The sequence below is a fragment of the Talpa occidentalis genome, unplaced genomic scaffold (genome assembly GCF_014898055.3).
Source record: "Talpa occidentalis isolate TD23 unplaced genomic scaffold, MPIMG_talOcc4v2.1 talOcc4.5, whole genome shotgun sequence".
Lineage (NCBI taxonomy): Eukaryota > Metazoa > Chordata > Mammalia > Eulipotyphla > Talpidae > Talpa > Talpa occidentalis.
This window is the reverse complement of record NW_023604861.1, coordinates 2,807,862-2,835,689: the sequence shown is the minus strand read 5'-3', so window position 1 is coordinate 2,835,689 and position 27,828 is coordinate 2,807,862. Positions and strand designations below refer to the sequence as shown.

Below are 27,828 nucleotides of genomic sequence, written 5' to 3'. Positions count from 1 at the left end.
CGCCGCGACGAGGGCCTCGGAGGACTTTCATGAGCCTTGGTCCTCGTCCTCCGTGCTGGGGCTGCCTGGGGCATGTTGAGAAAGTGGGATTTGCCTAACACAGGGGGGCTGCCTTGGCAGAAATCCCAGAATCTCCCTCACCGTCTGCCCGGTGGGGGCTGGGGAGGCGGCACCATTTACACGCTGGGAAGCAAGATCGATAGAAGAGAAATGAAGTCATTTCTTCACTTGGGCCACGGCGAATCCCTCTGACAGCTCCTGATAGATTTCACTTTGCTTTCTAGGGGTAGCTGTGGGGCTGGGGGCAAACAGCACACGATCTGAGAGTGAAACACGGGGGCGGGGGCCCAGGCAGTGAGAGGAGGCGGGCTGGCGGCGCTGGAGTTCAGGCGCTGCGAAGGGGCAGGGGCTGCATCCCACAGAGCGAGCGCGTGTGAGTTCCGGATGACACCGGCTGAAAAGCTGAAATCCTCAGAGGCAAACAGAGCTGTCTGCTCTGAAAACTCCCCAGGTGGGGCGTCAACACGTAGGAGCAACACTGCTACGAGCGGATGCGGAATGTCTGCAAATAGACTAACTTGGTTTGTATGTTATGAAGAAAACCTGCAGGAAAGCACAGAAATGAAGAAAACAAACACCTGTACTGCCTGCCACCAAGCAGGAGCCACAAAGCCCACGCGGTTGTTTAATTTTTAAAAGAACGTCACAGCCCTCCGTGGTGAAGTCAACTGTCCCTTCAGCTTGCAACAGGACCCGTCACCCCCGCAGAGACGGCATCGAGGGAACTGGCTCGTGTTTCCTGTCCACGCCCGGCACACGCACTTGAACATGCATGCACACACGACACAATTTTTTACATCTCTAACATACAATTTTTAAGTGTTGCCTGAATACAGCTTCACGTGATGCCTACGGAGACGCGGACAGCATCCGGGCCCCCTCCACTCTTGCACACCCATTTCGGTTTCGGGGTGTGAGTGGCCCGGCTACCTCGCTCGTGTTTCATGTTGCCCACTTGTTTCCATGCCATTCCGTGGACTCGTCACGGTCCTGCCGTCTCCACCGCGCCGGGGCCACGGGCCTGGCTTCTCCACGAGAGCAGGCGTCTGCCTGTGGCCTCGGCGCAGCGCAGAACAGCAGACCTGACATGTTAGCAGCCTCTGCTGCTTCCCAGAGATATCGACTCTGTCCATCTTCCCAACAAGATGCATCGCTATTTTGTGGCGATTAAGAACAGAAGAAGAATCGGACATTCAACTGGTCAAGCCTGGGAGTGCCTGGTGATGCGGCCCAGCGTCCTCACCAACAGCGGGCAGGAACGAGGGCAAGGTCGGGGAGGACAGCGGCCGACTCCGCTGCTGCTAGCCCGTCCCCGGGGCCCACGCAGGAGAGCCCGCCTCTCTGGCCTGTGAGCTCGTCCACGCCAGGGAAGAGGACGGGCAGGAGATGGGCCTCACTTCCGAGGAGAGGTTTTCATCTCTGGTAGGAAATTGTCCACTTGCTGGAAGAACAGGGGCCACTTCTTCAAAGCAGGCCCCAGGGGAAAGGATCCGTGAAAAGGACACAAAGAATGGCGACTGAGCTCCTTCTGTCTCTCCCGTGGGGCCGGGCGAGGCAGCTGCTTTGAAAGCAGACAAGGGGCGAATTTATCTTGGGTCTGGGCGGTGCCTTTCCTTGGGCCGGGCACCTCCCCACCGTGCAGACAAGCTGCTTTTGGCAGATTCTATGCTTGACCTTCCCAGACGGGCGACTCCGTGGGAGCTGGAAGAACATGTACTCAGGGAAATGGTCGAGGCTCCAGCTGTGCGCAGGGTCGAGTTCTGCACGGGGCTCGGCGCCCACTTCGAGGGCCTGCTCCCGCGCCCCCAACCGTGGCAGACATTCTCAGGGTGAAGGGGAGCAAAGGTGGTAGCAGCTGCAGCGAATTTAAGTGAAGGAAAGGCTGGGTGGATTTGGCGCTAAGGGAAGTGTCCTTGGGACGGTGGAGAGCCGGCGTGAGTGCACATTGCGTCAGCGTTTCGACGGCCTCTTCTCAGAGTCAGGGCTTCTGTGACTCCTACAGCCCCACAGAGCAGATGAGCGCAGGGCAGCCCCGGCTTCCTAAAGCTGGGGGAAAGTTCGAGGCAGCCTGCCTGCTTCTGGTCAAACTTCCCTTCTGGAAATGTCTCTTTTGCAAATTCCCTAAGACTTGGGGTTTCTGGCCAGAGAGAACCATCACAGATCTCTCACCCTTGAATGTCACCGTGCGTCTTAATTAGCTTCGCTTGCTTTTTCTATTAAAAAATAAGGTAGGAGTTAATAGTTTGGTATTTTATTTATCGTCATTTTTAAAAGGCCAGGATGTACATCTCAGACTTATTTAAGAAAATCACTCGAACATAAGAAATTAGAAATAAGGGAAAATGACGAAGACCACTGATTCAAAATTGTGGGCTTTTGCTCTGTAGAGTGGGAGAAGCGAAGTGACAGAGAAAGGGATAGCTCTCTACACTGGAAATTCAAGCAGGCATCCATTAAATAATAAATATTTGTTAAACCCCGTGTGTCGCAGGGCCGTGTGAAAGGGAGACGCCAAGAAATGTAACCTCAGGACCTGCTTCGAAGGCCTCCAAAAAACCAAGGGGCAGAGCAGATAAAGAGGCTGCTCAGGTGGCCACCGGTGTCCTTGTCCAAGGTCGAACAGTCAGTAAGAGACCACACTGCCGTTGGGTTCGTGGAGCTCAGAAACAGCAATTTCAAGAGGCAGCCTGGCCCCTTGTGACGGGCAGACGTGTCTTCATTGTTACCTTTTTGTCCTACACAGTTTTGTGAATTTGAGGATCATTCTGATGGAAATTCGTATTTCCAAGCATCGCACCCCACAAGCACCTGCAGACCAGAGCTCACGGTGTCTCCAGTAGATGGGGTGTGAGGGGCCTGTCCCCCAGCTTCCTGCTCAGCCAGAGAGATGCTCAGGCTGCTGTGGTTTCTCCCTCCTGTGGGCCCGAGGGGGCCCCACCCACTGGCTGGCTGGCGCGAGGACATCGCACAGATGTTATCTGGCCTGGCCTGCCTGAAAGAAACACCCAACTGGATGCCTGACACTGGGAGATTTAGTTCCCAAACTGTCAAATATCATTTGATCTGCACCTGGTTCCTCCTTCCATCCCTCCCACCCCCTCTGCTGCTGCCAGCTCTCGGCTAATCTCTGTTTACACCTCTCCTTGTCATCCCGCGGTGCACCTTCCCGGGGCTGCGACCTCAGCTGTCCTCCTGCCTCTGGCTTTCATCTCTCCTCTTGGACTCTTGGATAAAACAAACAACCTCTCCGTCCTCGCGCTCCATCCATCCGAGGCCGCGGGCGTCCCTTCCCCAGCCGCAGGGCCTGTGGGCAGGATCGGGCCAGCGGCTGCCAAAGCCCAGTCGTCTCAGGTTATGATTCCCGAATCCTTTTCCTTATTTACTAGCCTAGTTCATGTGTTTTTAATTATTTTCCGAAGCAAACGTTCAGAAGAAATGCACAACTACAGAAAAATGAGTAAATCAAGAAAAACAGAGTAAGAATCAACAATGAAGAGGCGGGAGAAAATAGTAACTGAGAAGGGAAAACGCAGGCCGACCCACGGTTATCCCAGCGAGGCCGCAGGCAGTCCTGAGCTGGGGTGGAGGAAGCGTGGGGGTCGCAGTGGGCGTGAGGGGGAAGTGCCAGGAGTGCACACAAGTGAATTGATTTAACTATCAAGTAAAAATGCATATTCGTCCACTTGGGGAAAAAAAATACCTGCAATTGAATTAAAAAAAAAAAAGGTTTAATGAAGAATTATTTTTTTATACCAACAAACTACTTCTGTAAGTACTAAAGAGAAATAAAGCAGCTCCTCCTCAAAGGAGAATTTCGACCTGCAAGAACAAAGCATTTTAATGAAACCAAAAGCTGTGGGCCCCTCATAGCCTAAGGGGTCCCTGCATCAGGGCTGTCCCCTGGAAGGGTGCCCCTTCGGGGAGGGGGCGGATCTGCCCTGCTGTTGTCTTGACAAGTGATCCAGTTTCGCAAAAGCCTCTCGCCCTCGCCAGCTCTCATTACCACTCAGCACCTGGAATCGACACTTTGAAGCCCACCGCAGCATCCACGGCTGCGCTGAAGGGGACCCCCTGACAGCTGCATTGTGTGAGATGGACTCCCCGGCACTTCGCTCCCGGCACCTGATTGTCGGGAGCAGAGCTCACGGCCTCTCGGGTCCGGCCTGACAGCTCCTTGACAGTATTCTTGGAATCCCATTATCTCGGGTGACCCCTGCCCTGCCCTGCCCGGGCCGGCATCTCCCCCTGCGGGGGAGCCTCCCCTGAGCTCGTCCCTTGGAGCCTTTCAAAGCTGTTCTTTTGGAAGCCACACAAGAGCTGGAAACCAACAAGGACTGCGTGGGGAACTTTCTCTCTTCACTTTCCCCGACAACGTCTGAGCCCACAAACCCACCCAGCCCAGGAAAGGATTCGGATCACACGCGAAGCCCTTCCCTCCTCCCGGGCAGTGTGGCCCTGCATCACCAGCGGAGATGCCAGCGGTAGTGGCCTGGGCACCCGCCATGCTCCTGGCTGCCTCGTCAGCATGAAGATGGGGTCCGCCTGTCCCCAGTTCTCCAGTCTGGGTCTGCAGCTTCCACTGGCAACACTGTCAGAAGCTCCAGCCATCACGAAGGACCCCCAAGCGCCCGGCTGATGATGGGACTTTTCCGCTGGTGCTTTGCTCTTGGAGCTGGCCGGGCTGTCAGCGGGGGCCACCTGGGTCAGACGCAGTCAGGAGACGCCGGTGAACTTGGCCAGCCACAAAAGGGCCCAGAGAAAGGATTGGAGAGTCGGGCCAGGCGAGAGCAAGCACCAACCAGCCGTCCCCAAAAGCCCAGTCTGCAGGGCCAGCTGGGAAGAGGCAGGGGTGCAAGAGGGCAGGTTCGGTGGGTCAGCTCCCCCCGCGCTCGTATGCATAAATAAATAAATCTTAAACAATTTTTTTTGAATTTTTACATTTTAAGGAAACCCAGCTTGTCAGGGATTTCTTTGGTGATCGTAGCTTCGGTTTTGACTCTAAAGCTTCATGCCAAACCCAAGGTCATCCAGGCTTTCCCCAAGCCACCTACTGGGGGTTTTGCATTGACATTTATGTCTCTATTTCAGAGCCTGGGCTCTGTGAGCATGTGCTTTTCCCGTTGTGAATTTTAAAATACTCTTTCTTAGTAGGGTCAGTGGGATTCACGACTTGCTAAAGGAGCGTGGATATCGGGTAAGAACTCCCTGATCACTGCCTCTCTGGTGTCCAGAGATCATCTCCCCCCATGAGAAGCTGTCCTGAAGACAGACGGCCAGCTTCTCCCTCCCAGGCAGGCTGGGCCACAGGCGCAGGGCAGAGGGGGAGGCCCGGGGGGAATCCTGATGTTCTGGGGAGTCAGCGGTGCCCAAGTCCGTGGAAACAGGCCAGGTGGGCAGCCCCAGCCAGGCCCGACTCCTTATCTCACTGTGACGTCTGCTTTCCCAGCCCGGCCTCTCCTCGCCTCAGCCCGGCTGTGGTGTCTGAAGTCCCCTGCTCTGTTTTGGCTCATCCTGGGGGCATCTAGTCCAGGCTGCCTGAACCCCGGCCACCCACCTGCTCCCTGACTAGGCCACCATCTCTGGGAGTGCCCTGGCTGGCAGGCTGGCTTCTGTCCCTCTCTGAAAGCGAGTGAGGGGTGGCAGTGTGGAGTCCTCTCCTGGGGAGACGGGCCTCTGTTCACAGAGGGGCCAGCACCCCGTGTCAATCAGAGGCAGGGCTGCTTCCATTTGGTTTTCTGTCCAGGCCATCCGATCCCTGAGGTCCACTCAGCTGTCCACAGGGCTCAGCCTGCAAAGGCCTGGGGTTTGGAGGTGACTGGAGTTGGGGGGTGCACTCATCTGGGGTCAGTGGGTGCCATTCCAGGCGTGACTCAGCGATTCTCTAGCAAGTTCAGCTCTCTCGAAGCTTCTTCAATTCCCCTCGGTCAGTGCAGGTTAGGGCAGGGCCAAAGCACAGCCCCAGGCCTGGGTGCAGCAGGAGAAAAACAGCATCTGGCTCCTGTTTGCTAAGTTACCCCATCCACCGAATCCCCTGGCATCATCTCTTGGGCGGACTGTGGCTGCTGTAGATGCCCCCGTTCCCCCTGTGTGCCCAGCATGGGTGCCTCTGCGGATTGACCCGTCACTGTCCCAGCCAGGCTGAAGCCATGCCGTCGCGGGCGAGACCAGGACAGCGCCTGAGGCTGGGGCCGCTGTCTCCCCACGTCCAGGCAAGACCACCGAGGCACAGATGCGGTTGGAAACCTGCACGTCATAAGGCAAGATTTTGATTAGTGTTTCCCACTTGGCAGCAGCGTCAGGGGCCTTGACTTAACTCCCATGACCCTGAACGCCCTCTGAGAACCATAAGCTCCCCCAGCAGTGTTTTTCAAATTGTGGGTTTTGACAGTTGGGGAAGGTCAATTTGGGGATTTGATTTGGGGAGTCAAGTTGGGAAAAGTGTGAAGCAGGTAAATGAGTCAGACTAGAGGTTTTTTAACATGAAATAAAAACAGGAAAGTCCACAAAATGTCACAATACATCCCAGAGGATGGTGGTAAATTGTTTCAGGTGCGTGTGTGAGCTCGTGTGTGTGTGTGTGTGTGTGTGTGTGTGCACGCGCGTGTGTGTGCAGGAGCAGGCAGAGCCCGCCTGGGTAACCATGTAACATGATTGGGCTACACCCAGAAACACTTTACAAACACCAGCCCAGCCCGGCTGGCCCCGGAGCCGCAACATAAAGATGTCAGCTCACGCTGAGTTAACTGGACCCGCTGAAAGGCTGCTCTGACCCTCGTCCCGGGCTGAGCATTCATGTCCCCTCCAGGCAGCTCAATGACAGCTTCTGGCTTCTCTCACAGTGAGAGCGAAGCAGCCTATCATCTTCGTGGCATAAGTCAAACACAGAACTCCAAGAAGCGAAGGCTCGCACAGGGTGGCACCATGGCAACGGGGCCCGCCCAGCTGCTCTGCCCGGCCCCCGGGCCACTCTGCAGAGGGCCCAGCAGCCCCTCCACTGCGGGAGCAACGGCTCCTGTGGCTGGCACCCAGAGAGGGGCTGGCAGGGGCCCCGGCCCCCCACGGAGGCTGTGATCAGGAGTGTCCTTGCGCCCTCCCCTGGATTCCTCCTGCTCCCGGCCAGATGCCCGCAGAGGGGCAGATCTCTGCGCAGAGGTTGGATTTGAAGGGCTTTGCATTTGGAAACATAATTTGAACAGAATCACTTACAGATAAAATGGAGGGAGGAGAGTAAAAATTAAAATAAAACGCGCCACTTCTTCAAAGAAAGGCACAGAAGTGACGGATGCGTGACATGTTTTGAGACTTGATGCGGCCAAGAGCAGCGCAGATGTAGACTAAGCCTGCGAACCGGAGGCCAGGGGCCTGGTCCAGCCCTGAGGGTCTTGCCCCAGCCCCCTGTTGCCGTCAGGCTCCCCACCGCCACCCCCTGCCCTCTCTGGACCCTGGACTTTCTCAGGCTGTGCCTGATACCGCAGCCGCAGAGCCCACGCCCAGCCCAGGAGCTTTATGGGAACGTATTTGGGATCTGCAGGGTTTGTTACATGGTTATCATAAAGCTTGTAAGTATGAATCACTGCAAGAAAATTCCCAAGGAATTTCCTGTCTACCGTCTTCGGGAGATAAGAAGGTTGTGCTCTCGGCTCTTTCTGCTCTCGACCTGACTGGCTTGCAGTGCTCTCACCAGCCAGGGCAGGACGGGTGGGCTTTGTCCACGCTGTGCCTTGAGCCCTCGGACTTCTGCGTCTCGGTCTTGCCTTATCATCACCGCTGCCTGCACCCAACTCGCCGACCCGCCATGCACCCTGCTGTAATGGGCCTCTTGGTGACAAATCTTACATTCACCAGCAACTTCCGTTCCTTTCACTTCTTGAGGTTGGTGCTCCTGTGCCCATTTATGGTGAGAAAACTTGGGACGACAGAGCTGGCAGAAGAGTCCAAGGTCACGAGCGATGACGTTGCACGCAGAGCGCAAGCCCCGGCTCCTCACCCCTGCTCGTGGCCAGCCTGGTCAGCCCCGCACCTGCCTCCCTGGGACGTGATTCGCTGATGCCACTGCTTCCTCTGCCCACATAACACGATCCATTCATCCAGGGTTAAAGCCTAATTTTCCAAAAATAGGTCAAAGCACGACTTTCAAACTGATATAAAAATGGACATGCATGAAGGATTTCTTTCTAACTTCTTCCCGAGGGGCCAGATCAATTGCAATAAGCAGTTTAAAGGCGACCCCGGAGGACAGACACGATTTGAGACCAGGCACGTTGAAAGAGCATGCGGTGCAGGCAGCCGGTGGTGGGGGGACCATCGTGGGCCTCAACCCCTGCCAGGCAGGGTCAGCCTCTCTGTCTTCATGCCTGTGTGGCTGGTAGTCATCGCCACCGGCAGAGTCACATGGCAGGCGAAGAGCAGGTGGGGGCAGCTGGCATCGTGCTCTGCCCGGGACCTGGAGCCCCCCGCTTCCGTGTGCAGGCAGCTCTGCGCAGAGACCACAGCAGCTCCCAGCTGCCACTGTGCAGAGCAGTTGCCCCAGACCCATGCCACGGAGCCTGTGCTAGTTCCTCTCCGAGCCGTCACAGAAACTTGCCTGCTCTAGACAGTGCCCAGCTTCCCACCCTTGGGGGTTCCCTCATACTGTAACCTGGGGCTGAAGCCAGAGGCTGTCACAGGTGGACCCCCCGGAGGGGGCGCTGGTGAAGATGAATAGCTCCAGGCGCAACATGGACACAGCAGCGGGCGAGGACTCTGATTAGAAATATAAGGGGCTGCAGAAGCAGGCCCAGGATTCAGCCGTAACTGCCCCTCCACTCCCGTCTTCCAGAAGGCCGTCTTCCGAAGGACGTGGAGAGGCCTCCAGCAGCCACCCTCAGAGGAGGAAAGTTCAGAGGCTTTGCGGGTGGCCGAGCAACTGAAATTGTCCCAGCTTTGCTGCTGGTTTAGCCTGTAGGGGAAGGACCCGGGGCAGGCGCCTCGCTGAGCTGCGCGAGTGGGGCCGTTTGTCGGGTGTTTCAGCTGCTGCGGCTGCTGTTTTGAGTGTCAAGGGTCCGGTGCTGTGCTGGGGCATCTTGGCAGCTCCCGGGAGCATCTCCTGTTGTGTCTCCTGCTGTCCTCGTGGGTTAGAACCCAGCCTACAGTCAGCTGCCCGGGCTCCAGGCCCCTGGTGATGGGAAGGCGCCATCTTGGGAGCCCTTGGGGTAAGCAGCCATTTGTGGCCTCGGTGATTCTTTGTTTTCCCTTGTTTGTGAATTGTAGTTGTTCTCTGAACCTGAGTGGTCTTAAAATTGTGCATGTGTGTGAAGAACTCAGACAATAACCATGAACTATTTGGGCATGTCCTTGGCCAGTTTTAGTGCCCCTTGCTGCCAACACTGGGTGAGGCGCAGGTGACACGGGATCCAGGAATGTCTTTGGCTGGAGTTGACAGCTCAAAGTTCAAGAGACCAGGTTGAAACTCTGAACCAGGCGGCTATTTTCTCACTGTTCTGGAGAAGTCTGAGCTCAAGGTGTGTGCAGGGTGGTGCCCTCCGAGGAAGGTGAGACCAGGACCTGCCCTGGGCATCCAGTGGCTGGATGGCGTCTCCCCACCTCCCTTCCTGTGGCCGCTCCTGTGCGTCTGTGTCCACATCTCTCTTCCTATTAACACACCGAGGGATTAGAGCCTCCCGCTTGGCCTCACTTACCTGGACTATCTCTGAAAGGTCTCCAAACGTGGCTGCGTTCTGAGATGCTGGGGGTTAGGACACCAACATGGAAATTGGGCGGGACACCACCCAGGTGCTGGCATTTGGTTAGGGGGCCTGTCTACCCCCACCAGATTGGCAATGAGGAGGTTCTCGCCATCTTGTTTGCAGCAGCTGCTGGGGCCGTGTCCACGGTGCCACGCCCTCCCTGCCCGCCCGCCCGGAGCTCCAGGGCAGCCTGTGAGCTTCTCACCGTGAGATGAGCAGGAACCCGACAGAGACACCCCAAGGCACATCTTTCTGGTGTGATACCCACGTGGCACTACGGTTTACTGTGTAGACGAGGGAAGGCAGAGATCTCACTGGGGGTCTGACTCTGTCATGCCACAATATATGATAAGTATTGGCCTCGGCTTAACTAGTAAAGGCAGAAGGGCGAGCGCAGGGCCAGCGCCCCCTCCTGTAGTCTAATGCTGATGCCGTCCCCTCCCCTGGGAGTCAGCCTCGCTGCTGCACAGAGTGTAACACTCTTGTTACTGATGTTTCGTGTGTCCATCAGGACAGACGCGCCCTCCCCAACTCAGCCCCTGCTCTTAGCTGTGGTCGAGGCACCTTCCACCCCAAACCAGCTGTCAAAGCACAGATTATTGTCCGCAGCTCACTGCTGGAGTCCATTATTCTCCCACCCACCCACGTGGCTTCCTCTCTCCATCACCATGCTCTTCCACGTGGTGTTAATAGGGTTCTCTCATTGATGAGGAAACTGGGGTTCCAGAGGTTGAGTGGCTTTCTCAAGGACGCCCTGGGTGAGCCGGAAGAGCTCTTCCCACTGTGCCCTGGTGGCGCAAGGAGTTAAGATGCAACCTATGAAGCTGTCCACAGCCGCTGCAGAGCAAGTTCCATCCCCGGCCAGGGAGCTACCCACATGGCACAGCAGACCTCTCCTGTCTCCCCACTGCTCCCCTCAGCAGTGTGTCTCAGTCAGTCTGCCTCTTCTGTTCCCCACTATGTCTCTGGTGAATCCTCTCACCCCCTACACCTCTGGCCTGTACCCCGGTTCTTGGATGCATAAATAAATAAATCTTTAAAGAAAACGAGGTGACAATGAGGCTCAGCCCCTTGGGAATCAAGGACCAGCTGGTTTGGAGGGGGTGGAAGGCACGTGGGCAGGTGCTCCAGGTGAGTGCATCAGGGAGGAGGCAGTGGGCAGGACCTTTGGAGTCCGGACTTGGGACCCCAGCCAGGGTCTGCATGTCCTCACTGAGGTATCTGCTCCTAACACGTTTCCAGAAGGTTCTGTTCCTGGAGCTTAGATCCACAGCCCCAAAGGAGGTGCCTCTAAAGGGAACAAAGGGCTCCCGTTCGCGGCTCCGCGCTCCGTGGGCCAGTGTGTCCTGAAATGACGCAGCCCTCACCCCGCGCCCGACTCCTCTAGGTAAAAATGAGAGGATCCCGTGTGAAAAAGAGGCAGGGAGAACCGAAAACCAGAAGCTGCCCACCACGCTCAGCGCCCCGGGACAGCCAGGCCTGCCGTGAAAGCGCCCAGGTCACTTCCGCTGCCAAAAGAAATCTACATTGATGTGCCAGGCGCTGCTGTTTCATTGTGGAAAACAAGAGAAACAGGCATTGTTTTCAGGAACCCAAGTTCAATAAATCACGTGTTTCCTGAGCAAACCGGCCGGGCTCTAGAAACTGCTCATCACGGTGGAGGGTTGACGTCTGGGGAGGAGGAAGCAGCTTCTCACAGGGCGGCTGCCCGGGCGTGGCTCAGGGCGAAGCCGACCTGGCAGGTGGGGCCGGGAGGAGGGAAGCCGGGCCTCAGGAGGCCCAGGGCCCAGCGGCGCTCGTGGGAGGACGTGGAGGCAGAGGCGATGTCAACACACGTCACTCATTTTGCGGTTCCTCTGTCTGGGGAAGGGTGGCTCCGTCTTGCTTTCCGAGGCGCGGGGAGCACAACAGGTGAGCAAGACCCAGGCGGGAGTGGAGGAGACCCCCAGAGCAGAAGTCGGTCCCCGAAGGGCTCACCGGAGGAGGCCAGTGGGCAGACACAGGGGCCTCCCGGCCTGAGCCGTCACACAGAGGCCGCAGGTCCTGCTCACCACAACCCCCACAAAGGGGCTTGTCCGGGCCCGGCCGGGGCTTCGAGGGGCTCATGGCCGGAGCTTGCACCCGTCCTGGAGCTCGCTTGCAGACTCGCCTGGGATGCCCGCGGACGGGAACTTCTGCCGTGACTGTGCTTAGAAAAGGGGGTGCGGGTGTCACGGGTCTTACCTCCTCCCCGCCTTGGGGGCGGCAGTGAAGAGGTGGAGGCGGGAGGAGCCGCTGGCCCTGAGTGTGGGGGTCACGCTGGCGAACAGCCAGACGCTCAGTGCGTTTTTTTCCCAGCTGCTTTTGAGCCCAGCGCTAACTGCTGTTAGCAGACACAAAGCTCTCCGCGCGTCTTTCCTCCCAGGCAGCTACAAGAAAACTACCAATTATAGCCAAGAAGCAGCCTTTCAGATGCATGCCCACATCGCAATGTGGGCTGGAGACCAATTGGAAATGTTTTGATTTGCCCTTAAAGGCCAGAGGCAGGCACTTAAGGAAGCGCGGAGATGTTTGGGAGAACAGTTAGACTAAATTTAGCTTCCTCCCAGCCAGGCGGCATACATGTCATGAAAGATTTAAAAGGAAGAAATTCAACCCGTGGCAACAGGACGTAGGTGCGCAAGACGAAGGGCAGCTCTAGACAAACGCTTTTTCACGAAGACGCTCGGCGAGAAAACAGGCGGGCCTGTGCCCTCGCTGCCCCCCTCGCATGCGCACCTGCGCGGCCAAATTGTTCGTCCTGAAAGTCTTTAAACTCGCTGGCCGGGGACAGTGAACACCCTGATTTAACGGGGACCTGCGTCTCTGGGGGCCTCACGCTGGTGTCAAGCATGTGCCTGGTGTGTATGACATGATAACTAAACGCATGTTGCAGAGATGAGCAAATTCATGTGCAGTGGACAGAAGCTTCTAGACTTGTAGGCCAGCCCGCATGGGTATGTACTGGGAAGACTGTACTGAGATGACTCATCAGCGTCTCCAGCAGGCTCGGGAGAAGGCTCGCCGGGCAGATGGGCGACCAGGTGTCTCTCTGTGTCTTCCACCTGCGGCGGGTCCCCCTGATGATAACAGAGAGCACCTTTGGACAGGTTGTGCATTAGAAGCTTCCCTTCAAAATTAGAGGCAAGTCAGTGGGTTCCCCCTGGGAACAGCTGTCCCCTCCGGGAGCGGCCCTTGCACCCTACACGGAGGCCGGCCTGGGCAGAGGGCAGCTGTGAGCTTAGCCTGGGCCCTTCACAGTGGAGGGGGTGTCCCAGAGGGGCCCACACATTCCTGGCTTGCGTGCTTTGTAGACACCCCTTCCAGTAAACACCCCTTCCAGTAAACACCCCTTCCTCCAGCGCATGAAGAGGAACCTACACTCCGCCAAATGGCACTTGCCGACCAGAGGTTTGGAGCGAGGTTCACAGAAAGTGCTCGGGTCTGCGTGATGTGCAGATCACCAGCTGGGGGCCTTTCTGGAGGTGTCTCCCCTCCCCACTAGGGCACCCTGGAGCCAGACGTTCATTTCTACGCTTTTTAAAATCTTTTGATGGTGCGTTAATGAAGCCATCGTACAGAGACGAGCTACCTGGAGCGGAGCCTTGCGATGCGTGGCATAAGAGTTCTGTTGCTTTTTAATTTTCCTTGATGACTTTTATCCCCCCTACTGTCCTTGGACTTTTTAGAGTCACCAGGACTTTAGAAACAAACCCTTCACACAAACTCTAGCCTCCTTGTTTTATTTTTTTCAAAATGTATTTATGCATACAAGAACTGGGGTGCAGGCCAGAGGTATGGGGAGTGAGAGGATTCCCCAGAGACAGAGTGGGGAGCAGAACAGGCAGATCTACTGAAATCCACTGCTGAGGGGAGCAGCGGGGAGTCAGGAGAGCTCTGCTGCGCCGTGTGGGTCAGCAACCTGGCCAGCCGGGGATCAACTCAGTCCCCAGTGGCTTTTGTTATTTTTGAACCTGCTCCTACTGTGCAGTTTCCTTCTTTTAAAATCTATCGATCTATCGATCTATCTATCGATCTATCTATCTATCTGTCATCTGTTCATCAGCTACCTGCCCACCACCATCCCTCCTATGCTGCCCCCTAGCTCTTTCTCCCACCCCCTCCTCCTTAGCCTGAGCAGCCTCGTTTTCTCAATGACACACACACACACACACACACAGAGTTTATTAGTGTCATCTAGTTTTATATGCATTTGGCTTTGCTGAGTCACCTGCTGGCCACTCATCTTTGCCATTCTGCCTCCCGTCCCCCCGGGAAGGCGCTCTAGCTCTCTGGTCCTGCTGTCAGAGGCAGCATCTCCTCTCTCCTGGCTGCATAGTGCTCCCTGGCGGGCCTTGAACAGGCCTCCACCGAGCATGTGGGTGGTCTCCGTGCCCTGGCCCTGTTGATAGTGGCGCGGCAACAACTTAGAGCGTGCGGGGCACCCCCACCACACACACACACACACACACGTGTGTCACGCGCGCTCGGGCCTGCTGGCAGCGAGCAACAGAGACCCGCTTAATTACAGGCCAAAGCCTGAGACCCGCAAACATGACTGCTGGTTCAAGCAGCGTGGATGCTGGCGAGTTACTGCATCTTCACATGTTCGGGGCCAGGAAGGGTGGGGAGCAGGCAGTGGACACGTGGGTGGAAGAGCGTGCTGATGCCGGCCCCGGGCTGGGAATGCAGACCTTCCCTGTCACCGGATGCACTGCCAGGGGCCTTGGGGTCCGCTTGTAGGGTCAGTGAGCTGCTCAGGCTCTGGGCGCCACTAGCCTCTGTGGTTATCACCAGCAGCCATGATCATGTTTGTGCAAAAGGCACTGGGAGCGTGGGCGCGGGGCACCGTGCCTGATGGTGGACACCTGGAGAGTGCGTGTGCGCGTGTGCGCGTGTGAACACCTGAGCCTGGAGGCGGGGCTATAAGGACGGCCGCAGGATGACTATGAGGGGACCAGTGACCGCAGATGCGGTGGGGCCACGAGAGACCTCCAGAGCTCAGGGGAAGAGCATGAAGCTTCGCAGGGGGCGGGAGGCTCAGTTGCCTCCCGAGCACCGGGCACCCCTGCCCAGCCTCCCGCCTTACCCAGAACACAGGTCGGCATGAGGGGCAGCGGCTGTAGCGGTAGAGGAAGCTGATCCTCCGGCGGTGCGCCTCTGGGCGGCACTGATCTGACCATTTCTCAGGTACAAGGGCTGTGCCGGGGGAGCTGCAGAGACCCGCTCCCAAGCCCCTTCCCCCCAGAACCCCCAGGGACTTTGGGAGCCATTCATTCCCTGGGGCTGCGGACCTGGGCTATGCCCCTGAAGGGGCCTGCAAAGTCTTTCTCCGCAACCCCCACCCCCAAAACACCTGACTCCTTAGGTCAAGACTAACCTGTAATAACTAGAGCTCCCAGGGCTTCTCAGGAGCTACTGGCCGCTGCTGCCTTGGCTCGCCCTGCCCCCACCACCCCCCAGTCCCGCTGGCTGGAGAGGGAGACTTCTGAGGACGCAGAGACCCCAGGAGCACCTTCACCCCACACGGGCCCCCTCCCAGGAAGCCCGTGGGTGGAGAGCCACAGGCTGGTCTTTGGCTCACCTCCAGCCTGACGCCTGACCTGCTCTCCGCCGTGTTTGTGCGGGACTTGACTTTCTCCCTTCCTCCCCAGATTAACCCTGAAGAAAAATGAAGCCTGATGAACGAGGTCAGTCTGGATCCAGCAGGCTCAGAACCGAACCCCGGCCCCTCGGTGTCCCACGCCAGCTAGCTGGCCGCTGCGGAGTGAAGCCGGGGGAACCCGCGTCTTCCGTTCCGAGGCCTCAGTGCTGGTGGAAAACCTGAGGATGAAGTAGTTTGAGAAATGGGCGATCTGTCGTTTTATGGGGGGCCCAGCAGGCCTGTGATCATCCTGGAAGGGGGGCATGCCAGTGATGGGGGGCAGGGAGCCCGTGTGGCTGTGACCACAGAGAAGCAGGCGGCAAATTAAAATAACAAACAAAACAGAGAAATGAAAAAAGAGGAAAAGGAAAATGCTTGGAAGGCACTTTTTCCATAGGAAAAAAATATTTTATTTTTTTAAGAACAAATTCAGTTGGAAACAGACATGGAATATGACTTCACGGATTGCATTTTCGGGGGGCTAACCGCAACGTGGAACTAAAGCAGATTGAAAACCTATGACGGGCTAGTCAAATAAAACAAAGAAAGAAAAAATATGTATAACTCAAGCATAATACTGTGTTACTTACAAATTGGACAACGAAATTTTAAATAAATATTCATGGTACATAATTACGGCACAAATATGCAGCAATTTGGCAACCTTTTATACCATTTTTTTCCTCATTACAGTGCAAAGGGGAATGGCACTGCCGTTAAACAAGCTGTAGCTAAATACACTGCAAAATTCAGATTTTATACAAAACATCTTGCTTAGACTTTATAAAAAACCAACATTGCTCTATGTACACAATCTGGGTAAGAAAAGCCATTTCTGTCTTGTTTTCATGTGTATTTTTATTAAAAAGGTGAATAAGGCTACTGTAACACCCCAAGTCCATATACAGTAAAATCTGAACCTATTTACAGCATCTTCACTTAAACATTATGGTGCAAATTCCAAAGTCAGGTGACTAGGGATGAGATACAAGCAAGGCATTTACAGTAACTTTCCAAAGCTGAACCAACTTCAAATAAAGGGACAGTTGGTAGATTGTCATTTTCTGCACCAGACACCAAACAGACGCACAGGACACTTCTCCACTGGTTGCGGGTGACTCTTCATCGATTCATCTGATTTTTCACAGTTTAGCTTATAACCCAAATGTCGCCAACCGATGATAGGAATATTTGATTTCATTCAAATCAGACTAGTTCCCATTGTCCCCCTTCTGGGCCCTCCCCCCACCCCATAGGTAATTCTCGATGGCTTAACAAGAAAATCTTGCATGAAGACACAGAAAGGAGAGGTGGGGGTGATGGAGAGAATCACATATGTGCTGTGGTTGGTCACCATGGCAACCCGCCACAGACCCACGAGAGATATATATAATATATATTGTCGATATATATTATACATATATGTACACATGTAACCACACACCCACTCACACACACACACGCACTTTGGACCGACATCATTTTCAGGTTCAGGAAACAGAGATGGATCATTTCTGTGACGACTCATTTTTGCCAGTATTTCACGGGCGCTTCGAGAACCTTCAATGCTGTGGCTACATTTTTTCTCTCTCCCAATTCAGAAAGCAAAGTGTTACCATAGTAACAGGACTATGTTAAAGATGTCTATTTTGCATAGCACATAAAAAGTAGGTTTCCTGTTTACTCTTTTTGTTTCCCGGGTGGGAGGGGCGTGGGGCGGGGAGGGGGGCGCGGCAGCTACACTTCTCAGCTGGAGCCCCTCGGTGTGGCCAGTGGATCAGAACACGTGAGCCCATAAGGCAGGGAAATCACAACACAGAAAAGGATGCCGGACGCCTTGTCCTGGTGAACGTATGACGCAGGGACATCGATTTCCTGGCGTTTGGGGCCTGCGCTTCCTAGTCTGGGGTTATGTGAGACAGACGCCTTCAGAGGACGTGGTGATTTCTGTATTTGTTCTCGTTACTGTGATTTTTGGAGTGATGTGGTTTTTCCCAGAAGCAGCTGTCCAATTTTGTTCTTTTAAGCACTGAACGTGGGGCCCGTTTCATTGCCACGAACGAATTTCACATCTTCTGGGTGGATGGTGTGCATGCTGCAGATACATATTACTAAGACCCTCGCGCTGTCTACACCTTGGGTTGGATATACCTACTATAAATACGTCCTAGCTCCTTCCTCCCCTCGACATCATCATGTCTTTCCGTCTGAAGGACTCTGAGAGGTTTGCCAGATGCTCTTCACCCACCCGAGACAGGACAGGCCCAAGTGTTGTAAGGCTCCGTGGGGGGTGGGGGGCGGCAGGGAAGGGGCCTGGGCTGGGGTGGGGGGAGAAACGGGACTCTGACCTACCTTTTACATATGAGAATTCTTTAATATCGCCCATGGGGATGGAATTCCAGCCTGTTTGACCTTTGGCCTTTAAACTGTTAGGTCAGATTTGGCTCTCTGCTCTTCTAAATGCTTTCCCTGTGTTTAATAAAATGTGATAAGTATAGCAGCTGAGTCTGCTCGAAACATCACCCAAAGCAGAACGACTCTCTACAGCTCGGCGCTGTATATATCTTATTGCCAGTACCACAGCCGTCCTGCCCGAATGGCTCGCCAGCAGCCTCCTTACTCCCCGCCCCAGCCTGTTCCTCTGCCAACAATACCCCTTTGTTCCACCCTGCCAGCCAAGAGGGCCCGGCCTTCCTGCCCAGCGCTATGTGATAGCAGTGAATTCCTTCCACTGCGCCCTGATCCACCGCGTGGGCTGCTGCTGGGCCTCCTTCTTGTCTCCTCAATCTTAGCAGAACCGAAGCCCCCTCCTAAATTTTGGTTGGGGGGGGGCAGCCCTTCGCTCTGCACCCCCCGCCCTCTCTCCCACTCCTGCTCTTCCTGGCAGAACAAAGGGCTGGAAGGCTCCTTAGTGGCAACACAACCTCCACCCACCCACAAATGGCCCATCCCATGAGCCTGGGGTGCAGAGCGAGGGAGAGACTCCGACAGGAATGTTCCCTTAGTGATGTGGGGTGCAGAGAGGACCCCCGGCAAAATCACAGCAGGCCTGGCGCCCAGTGGGGCTGCCAGGGGTCTATGCCACGAGTCCGCAGGCGCCCCCAGACGGCACTGCCAGGCGTGCGCCTCGGGCCCTCCCCGGGATGCTGGGCTCTCGTCCGCCACCCGTCTCCCCGCGGCTGCGGGCCTGAGTGACCAGCGCGGGGGCTGGGGGGCGCGGGCGGCGGGCGCGCAGTCCCAGGGCCCCTCGCCCGGGCATCGGGCGCGCGAAGACTAGGTAAGCTGTCCGACTCCACAGGGCTCTTCGGAGAAGGGGTGTCCCTGCGCCCGCTGTGCTTCAGTCCATCGCAGCCCGGGGGTCCGCAGAGCCCCCCGGCCAGGCAGGCGGGCGGGCGGCAGCAGGGCAGCGAGTTTCCTCCGGGAAAGCGAAGGCACCCCGAGTCTCAGACCTTGTAGTAGATGTTGGCCGGGCTCTGCGGGGGCATCTCCTGCACGATGTAGACGGGGTGCCCGTAGTCCCCGCTGACCTTCTCGTAGTGCGGGCAGAAGACGCTGTCCGCAGTCCTCAGCGGGATGATGATGTCGCTGGGCTCGGAGCCGTTGTTGCCGCCGCCGCGCTTCGGCGTGGCCAGGGTGCTGAGCGACAGCGTGGCCGTGTGCTGCGGGGAGTGCTTGCGGTGTCTCCGCCGGTACTTGAGCAGCAGCACCACCAGCGTGATGATGATGATGATGAAGATGATGCAGCCTGAAGCGATCCCGGCGAATAAGGCCACTTCGGAACGGAGGATATTGTTCCCGGAATGTCCGGCGCTGTTGCCGTCCGTGCTGGAACCTGCGCGGGAGAGGGGGAGGCTGTGAGCGCCGAGGGCACCGCTCAGGGCCCTCAGAGGAGGAGGGGCTGCCCCAGACTCGGCCGGCAGCTAAAGCTGGAAGGCCCTGGGCAGTGGTCAGCAACTGACAGGGCGCCTGCTGGCCGCTGGGGGCTCCCCTGCTGCCCCCCGCCTGGTGTCCCGCCCAGGGGCATGGCCCAGCCCCAGCCCCAGCCCCGGACTTGCCCATGTCCTAGCCCAGTGGCCAGCCCAGCGCAGCAGGTGCACAGGGTCCCAGCTCTCCCTGCTCTTGCCCGGCGGCCCTTAGGGGCCTTGGCAGCCGCCCGCCTCCCCAGACAGGGCCTGCCTCCCGGGAGGGGCCGGGCCTGGAAGATACCCCGCCCGTAATTCATTTGTATTATTTGATTTACACTTAAAATATATTTGGAAGGCAGCAGAAACTCTCACACTGAACAGACTGCCAACCCAAATGTTAAGCACTTAAAAAACTGTCTGGCATCATTCTATGATCCATTTATCAGTTTGTCACAGGAATTTGACACATCTTGTCGCTGAAAGTTAGAAATAACGACGCCCCTCCCGGAGGCCTGGGGGATGGGACTCTGTGCAGATGCCACATGCGGACGCCAAGCAGGCCGGGTGCCCGCCCGCCCCACCCGGCCCGCACGCAGGACACGCGCGGGCCAGCAGCAGACACAAGCGGGGCAAGTGAGAGCAGCCGCCGTGCACCGCTGGAAGACAATGAAGTCAGGCGACAGCCGACTTTCTCTGCTACTGCAAGCTTTGCCAGGGACCCGCTGCTGGTTTGTTTGACACTGACGGTGTAGGGAGAAAGTTCAGTGCAAACACCTGGAAAACACGGCCCTATGTGAGTTTAAAAATCTCATCCAGAGTGTAGGGGGGGGTCCGTGACCACAATGAGGGAGCAGAGCATGACTGTCTACCCCTGGGCGTGGGTCAGCCAGCCCCAGGGTCAGGTGCGAGCGGGCGGTCTGGCCCTGGCGCTCAGATCCATGGCCGCTCCTCTGTGGGCGGGAGCTTTCTGTGGGGATGAGTCCGTGTTCACACTGAGTGTCCCTGACAGCTGGGAGCAGAGCTGCCCCATGTGGGTGGTCACAAGCTCGCCCTCGCTCTGTTCCCCCGTTCGATAACCAGAGCCGGGAGCACTCTGCACGGCCACGCGCCCTACCTGGATTTGGTTTGACAAAGGGACTTGTGGTTGAACTTCTTCCATTTGTACCAGCTTCTAGTTCCGGGCGTCTGGTTGGGTCTTTATGCCTGGCTGACCCAGCTGAACTGGAGGTCGCATCTACACAAAAAACCCGGGGTTACTAGGGCACAGGCAGGGCCAAGCTCTAGCATTAGCAGCAGGAGACAGATCTCAAGACCTGAGTAGCAATGAGCCTAGGATGCTTTAGACAAAGGACTGCGAGCTACAAGACTCTAGTTCTCCTTTCAAGACAAAATGGTTACGCTAGTTCTCGGAGGTGTAGACGGGGCCATGCGTGTCACCCACGGGGACGCCGTGAGAGGCCGGGTGGGCCCTGAGATGACATTTCAACTCTAGTGAGAAGAACGCAGCTTTCTGCACAGTGGCCATCTGTCTGTGGAGGGCTCAATAAGCAAAAAGTCTCCTGGCGTCAAGATGCAGAAGTGAGCAAAGCTGTAAAAACCTCGTTCTCGTTCTGGATATGTTAAATCTGAACCAAGGAGGTGTTTTGCTCTTAATGAGGAAAAAAATACATACAAATAGAGCGGTATGTGTCTGGCGACAGGCCCGGTGTACCTGGCTGGCCTAACTCTTAGCGGGGTCTCCGGTAAGAAAGGCTGGCTACGCTGGCTGAGGAGCTGTGCCCGGGGTGAGCAAGTCAGCGTGAGACTACGGAGCAGCGCGGCGGGCAGGGCGGCTCCGCCACGCTGGGGCCCGCCAGGTCACAGGCGTCACGAGGAGCAGGTCTTTACCTTGTCCAACTTTCATGAGGATCTTCATGGCTCTTGTCTGGCACACCCCTCCCTCCTGGTTATCCAGGCCCTCCAAAGACCCATTTGATGTAGCTGATTAAAAATAAAATGGACAAAACAAAAAAATAAAGAAAAATCAGGAACTCAATAAGCCAAGTTTACATGAACATGAAATGTCTGAAAACAATTGGAAAAATCATAATTCACTCTTAGTCACAAGTTCTCTGAAGTATGGGATGCCGAACGTCAGAAATTAAAACAAAAAGAAAGAAAGAAAGATGGACCCCGCGTGGTGCCCGGCCCGCCAGACCCGCGCCTTCCTGCGTGCCCCCCTGGGCTCGTCTCGGCCTCTAGAGAAAAGGGGCAGCGTCTTCCAAAAAGCTTCCTGACTATCTCGGGGTCAAACTCCAAAGAGCAAAACGGTTAACACGGCCATTGCAGAGCCTGGTAATCAGCCCGCAGCACCTGCTTCCTGGACTACAGATTTCCTGCTTCCAGAACAATTAGCCTGATGCTCCCTGTTTGTCAAGCGTCCAAGTTCTGTAAACACTCCCACACCCCATCTCTCCTTTCCCAGCATTATCTGTGCCCCAGGAGTGTAAGGGGGTGCAGGTCTCATGAAGGACCCGTGTCCAGCTCCTCAAGCCAGCTCTCTGTGCGGGGTGCGTCTGGATGGACAGAGGGGGACCCCACGTGTGCCCCCTGCCCTGCAGGGCCCAGCATCGCGGGTGAGGGGCGGGGGAGCCCCGTGAGCCCCCGGCTCTGGTTCTGCAGCTGCCCCTTCCCACGCAGGAGGAGGAGGCTAGAACATCTCACCCTCTTCACAGGTGCCCGCCCAGCAGCCCGTGCTCCTCTCTGGGAAAACGGGGCATTGTTCTGCCTCTCCGGGACACTGCCTTCTCTGAATGGCTTCTAACTAAGGCTGTAAAGAGAGAGGCTCCCCGGCACTTCGCCGAGGAGCAGGATTTAAATTACAGGTCAAGTTCCAGAAAAGAAGAGGAGGGAGGTCTGACATGTTCCTTCCTCTGCAGCTGAAGGCGCAAGGAACAGGCGCCCCTCTTGGACACACTCTGCAGGAGAACCCTGTCCACTGATCCCTGTCCTGCCTCCGCCTCTGCCCTTACAAAGGGGCTGCACAAGGGACAGGCTTTCTGGTCCAAGTTAAGCAAAGGTGATTCTGGGGCGGCGTGTTTTCCCGACGGCGGGTCAGCACCGAGACTACGGAGTGGACAGGCCGCGCCCGCCGGGCAGTCCCGGAGCCAGCACGGGGTGGCCATTCACGCCTCCTTGTTCTCCGCACTTTGACTTTCACCACATTCCGTAGGCCAGCCCTGCCTCTGGGTGTAAATGTCCCTGATTCTCTGCGTGTTCCCTTCAGGCCCACAGACTCCCAGTCCTGCCTCACCTTGTGCTGCTGTCACACTGAGTTTCTCCCGGGAAAAGGCAAACATGGGCACGGCCTATAGTTTTTTCTGAGAGAAGGAGACAGTATCCTCTCGAAGACTCTTGAGGAAGTGTTTGGAAATTCAAACACCTGAGAACGTTGCATGCTTTCTGTAGATCTTAAACCACTTTATCCCGCTGCTTCATCCTTCTCTCCCTGCTCCCTCCTCAAGGCGGCCCTGAGCGCCGAGCTGCCTCGTCCACGCAGGGGGCACGTGGGCAGACTCTCTCTCTGGGCAAGTTCAGACCCCGCTCTACGCGCCTCACTCCATGATTCAAAGTTTATCCTATGCTCCTTCTCAAAAACTAGGATATGCTTTCATGTAGAAAATAGTGGGAAAACATGTCTTTATTTGGTTGGCAGTTGAAGTTTCAGTTTCCTTAAAGCAGAATCTCCATGTTTCCTAACTTCATACACATGGCTGCACCAGCAGGCAAAAGTGTACCCAAACTCCGAGCTAAATGACCCACATCTGTTGGCTCAAAGCTTGTCACTGAGCTGACAAATGATCCAAATAATATTTGCAGGGCACAGGAGAAAGGGGAACACTATAGATTTGTTTATTTTAATTTTGAGGGAGGAAACAAGGTCAAAGATTCACATCTACAAGAAAACATAAGTAAGTGGCATCCCTGAAAGGGTGGAAAAGAATCGCGAGGAAGCAGAACTTGACGTTGTGTTTGTGCAAAGCCACGTCCAGACCCCTCTGCGCTCGGTCAGCGGGAGCTCAGAGGCATGGGCGCCCGGGGACCTTTCCTTGCTTGGGTTTGGAGGTCGATGCCTTTTCTGAATACCGATGCCTTCGGGCGGACACCCCTCTCCAACGGGTCTATCAAAACGATGCCCCGATACCCCTCAAATGTAAAGAGCTCTACCTGAGCTCAAATAAACCAGCATCTGTACTTGAGCAGTGACAGACTATCTAAGGCAGAAGAAAGCTGTGCAGTGAGAAGGAGGCAGCTTTGTGCCTCTAGCAGCTGGAATTCTTTTATTCCTTGGGGTGGGGTGAGTGGGGAGGAGCAGCCTTCAAAAAACCTGGATTGCACAGGGGCAAGCTGAGTCTTGCAACCTCGGGCGCTGCTGGTTTGGGGGAAGTAGAAGGCGGAGGGGGCCCAGGGGCCAAACTTTAAAATACAGGTAGGTAGGTCGTGCCCCAGGAGAGATTTTTGCCCTGAGTAAGGAAGGAGCTCAGCTGTCACAGATGCCCATGTCAAGATGTTACACCACTGAAACTTCAGAGGGGACACTTTAGAGCCGGTGTGATATAAATAATCCCGTGTGACCTCCACACACTTTATATTTGATCAGACTGAAAACTAACTTGGGTAGGGTTCTGCTTCTGGGGGCTCCCTTGTAACCCCCCCAACCTTAAGCAATGGCACAGCTAAATGTGTCCTGTGCCAGACCAGGCCTCATCACTGGCCTGGCGGTGAACCCAGAAATTAAACCACAAGATTAATATTCTGATTTCAGCCACCACGGCCAGCTGCCAGGATGTTCTTGAAGGCCCGGCTGCTGACTTTGAAAACCAAGACATTCTAATGCTAGGACATAAAATCTATTTTGCTTTCAGGAGACAGCTTTGCAGTTATTTTTATTGTTGATTTGAATATATTGGGAATTTTTAACTTGAGGAAGAGCAGAAATAAATCATCTCCTTAAATTTAGGTTTCCTTTGTATCTCCCTCCCTCCCTTCCAGCACAATCCAGAGCCTTCACCACCACAGGCTGCTAAGTGCATGAAACTGCAGGTAATCTTTTGAAGACCGAATTAAAAAACAAATAAATAAATAAATAACATTGTTACACCTACGCAACTAGTGCCCAGACATTTTTTGGCTTAGCCCAGGGGAAAAAATAGACTTTATAAAATTAAAATGACTGGGAAAATCTCTTTATCCAGTTAGAAAACAGGCCTAATAAAGCCACACGGGCATTTATAGCCTCCTGTTAAAAGCCTCTGCTTCAGGGCCCTCCTTGCCTGCAGTGAGCAGACTGGAATCACATCGGCCCCCAGGGCGGGAGTGCGGTGGATGGAGGCCACCGTCCAGCAGAGCAGGGCCAGCGCCCACCGGCCTCACGCTCCTCCAGCAGAGAGCTGGGGTCACCCACTTGTGTGGGTGCACCCTTGTCTGTGGGTTCCCCCTTGCTGAGAACAGTGTACTGTATTCCACTGGGTACTTCACAGAAAAAGGCCAAGCTGGGAGCCTTTCTGGCTCTGCTTTTTAGGGGAGACCCACAGAGAGGAGGGGCTCCTGCATCTTAACACGCCTTCATTTGATCGTTGCGGCCTCGCACCTGTGGGATGTGACGGCCTCACTCTGCTTTCTCACACTGGTTCCCAACAAGTCAACAAGCTTGTGGTTCCCCACAAGCTCAACACACACTTCAGAAGAATCTAGAACATCAAGGAACTGATAGTCCCATAATTACGTGCAAATGTGAGCCGTGAATCCACACCACCAACATAGACAAGGTGCACAAACCAGTGCCCCCTCCTCCAGGAGGGCTGGTCTGAGAGCCCAGGAGTAGAGGTGCATCCACAGTGAGTGGAAAGCCAAGGAGGCTGGCGACAACGTAACTGCCTCATGTGAACATACAGAGGAGGTGTTGAACCGGAGAGTCAATCTAAATTCAAAACATAGGAGCCGAATGCAAAACAGGATTCAAGGTCCTAACGCAGTGCTGGTCAGCGTGGGGTGTTACTATTATCTCTTAAGATGCTAACTGAGGAGACAGACCATGGGCCTGAGAATGCCAGAAATACACGCTTCCTTCTTTAATTAACACAAACTTTGAAAACAGAAACATTCATCCCATATGCCAAAAAGAAGAAAAATCCACTACTTCTAATTTCTTCTTTTTAATGTGTTTTTCTCAGTGGGTTTTCTGTGAAGAAAACAGGCACCATCTCCTGACTGTCCACGGGCCTCCTGTTTCCGCTTGGCATCATGCCAATCGCCCTTGAGCGCTCCTTCAAAAGGCAGTTCACCCCATAACGCCTGTCTCAGGGTACGAGTCTCACCCACACTTCTTAAAATGGCCTCCATTAGAAGAAAGGAAAATACAAAGGAGACAGTTCGAAAAGAGATCTATTTCCATAAGTGCTTTTTCTTTTTAATCTCTAGTTGATGAGACAGTGCTCGCTGACATGCGATGAACCTTGCTGACCGTGAGGGGAAAGGCAGAGGGAAAATACTGTCGAAGTCATGAGCAATGTGGGGGTGTCCTGCCAAGAAACACTGGGACGGCAGGGAGAGCCACTGGGGATAAGTCCGCATGGGTTACGGATGGCGGTGGAGGACTCTGGGGGCTCTGTTGGTGGGTGTGGTGCGGTCACCTGCATCTGAAGAGGGGTGAACCTGTACCCCTAATACACAGTGTTGGAAACCGACTTTACTTCAATTAAAAATGCTATTAAAAAAATGACTCTGTTGTGTCTTGAAATTTGAGAGCCGTAAATATGCAGCAGAGTACGGGCGCCGCCTCAGTGCCTTCCACACAACACAATTAATTTGTTTCTCTGTGACAATGATTTCGAAAAAATGAATCTTAAAGTGGAGTCACCGTGGGGACCTTCCCTCCTGCACGGTAGTCTTAAAACCTGAGGAGTGGCCCCAGGCCAGGGTGTAAGTGGAGGCCCTTGACCGGGAGGGTGTCCCTTTATTTCCTCCATCTCAAACACTCATCGTGAACAAAGGTCCATCTATGGGCGGCACAGAAATAAGAGTTTTTAAAAATGCAACGCCCTGAGACATTCCAGTCAACTGCTCCTGTGCGATCTCTAACAGGTTTAATGGCTTCCCTGCCACCTGCGATTCCTTTCTCAAGAGGGGAGATGTGAGGACACTCTGTAGAGCTCAGTCTGAAGGTGTCAACAGAGCAATTATGTTACCTCATGGGCCACACGAGACTGCAAGAGGAGGTGACCACAGAAAGTGAGGACCATCCCCCAGGACCTCGCCACTTGTCAGCTCAGGCACACGCCTTGGACACAGGCCTGTAGACTCAGAAGCAGCGAGGTAGCACAGGGCATGCTAAGAGCCTGGTTATCTCTGATCCTATCGTCCTCAAAGTCACTGATTAAATTTAACCAGAGCAAACCAGCCTGGAGGAGAGCAGTGCTGGGTGCACGTGTGTCAGTGTACTCCGGGGTACACCTGTCCATGGAAGAGCCTTCCAGGCTCAACCCCGGCACGCCTGACACCATCCGGGCAGTACATTCATTACCTGTCTCTCTTCTGACTTTTTACTTTATTCTAACACATGGGATTGGTCGCAAGAGGTTTACTTTTTCCCTCCCCAAAATAGTGCACGCGATGCCTTGATGTCTTGATTCGTAGTGAATTCTGTTGCGGGAGAGCATGCTGTCCAAGTCTTACACTTTATTGCTATAAGTTATGGTGATTTACGCAGGTGAATCTCTGATTAGATAAAAAAAAAACCTCAGTATGATTTCACAAGGATGCGTTCATGTGGTCTGCTTTAAGGGAGTTTATCTTACTGTTGTGATGATTCACGCAAAGGTAACAGGGTGAGAACCTGCCAGACGGAGGTAAACGAATAAACACCCCTTACACACCACAGCAAGCCTTGAAATGCGCCAAACCCACTAAGTAGGGCAAATCATGTTTCGGAATTTGGTGACCAAGCGGACTTTCCCCAGAATGGCCAACCTCTCCATGAAAAAGACCCAAGAATGATCTAAGCGTTCTAAAGATAAAACACAATTCTCTATTGTCTATGTTGACTTTACAAGCATTCAGATTTTAAAAAAAGAGACTTCCTGGTCAAAAGAGAGTGATAATATCTGAAGAGCAGATTCCGAGCCATGAAGACGCATGCGTTTGCCTGAATGATTTCTAGCACCTTGTCCACTGCCAAGCGATTAAGGCTTGATCTCTGCAGTGTCTCCGTGGAGGTGTGGGAATGGCCCGGATAGCAAAGTTTCACAGGAAAAGGTTCTCAGGAAGGCTTCATGGCGGGGAAGGCGCCCCTCGGGCCTCTGGCTCCCAGGACTGTGGCTAATCACAGGCAGTGATACTAATGCCCCCAGCGGGGGCCGGGCAGCCGGAGCAGCGCCCACCTCTATGTGGGACGTCACAGAGTCTGCGCTAATGTCTGCTGACAGTTTAGAGCGTGACA

The 27,828-nt window shown here is 55.0% G+C and overlaps 1 protein-coding gene across 3 annotated transcripts in view; it reads right to left on the bottom strand.

The window, feature by feature from the left end:
- Positions 1-15,826: 15,826 nt before the first annotated feature.
- EFNB2 (ephrin B2) overlaps positions 15,827-27,828 on the bottom strand; it is a 39,836-nt gene continuing 27,834 nt past the window's right edge. Inside the window, exons 3-7 of one of the 3 annotated variants that reach the window (XR_005128537.2) lie at positions 21,240-21,332; positions 20,467-20,586; positions 18,897-19,279; positions 17,800-17,916; positions 15,827-17,542 (exon numbers count right to left, since the gene is read on the bottom strand). Coding sequence is in view for 2 of the 3 variants with exons in the window: in XM_054701215.1 (XP_054557190.1) it covers positions 17,869-17,916; positions 18,897-19,279; positions 20,467-20,586; positions 21,240-21,332 (644 nt within the window). In the remaining variant the exon portion in view is untranslated. Of the gene's footprint in view, positions 17,917-18,667; positions 19,280-20,466; positions 20,587-21,239; positions 21,333-27,828 lie in introns of those variants that run through there. The other 2 variants (XM_054701215.1, XM_037528705.2) reach the window with 2 other exon arrangements.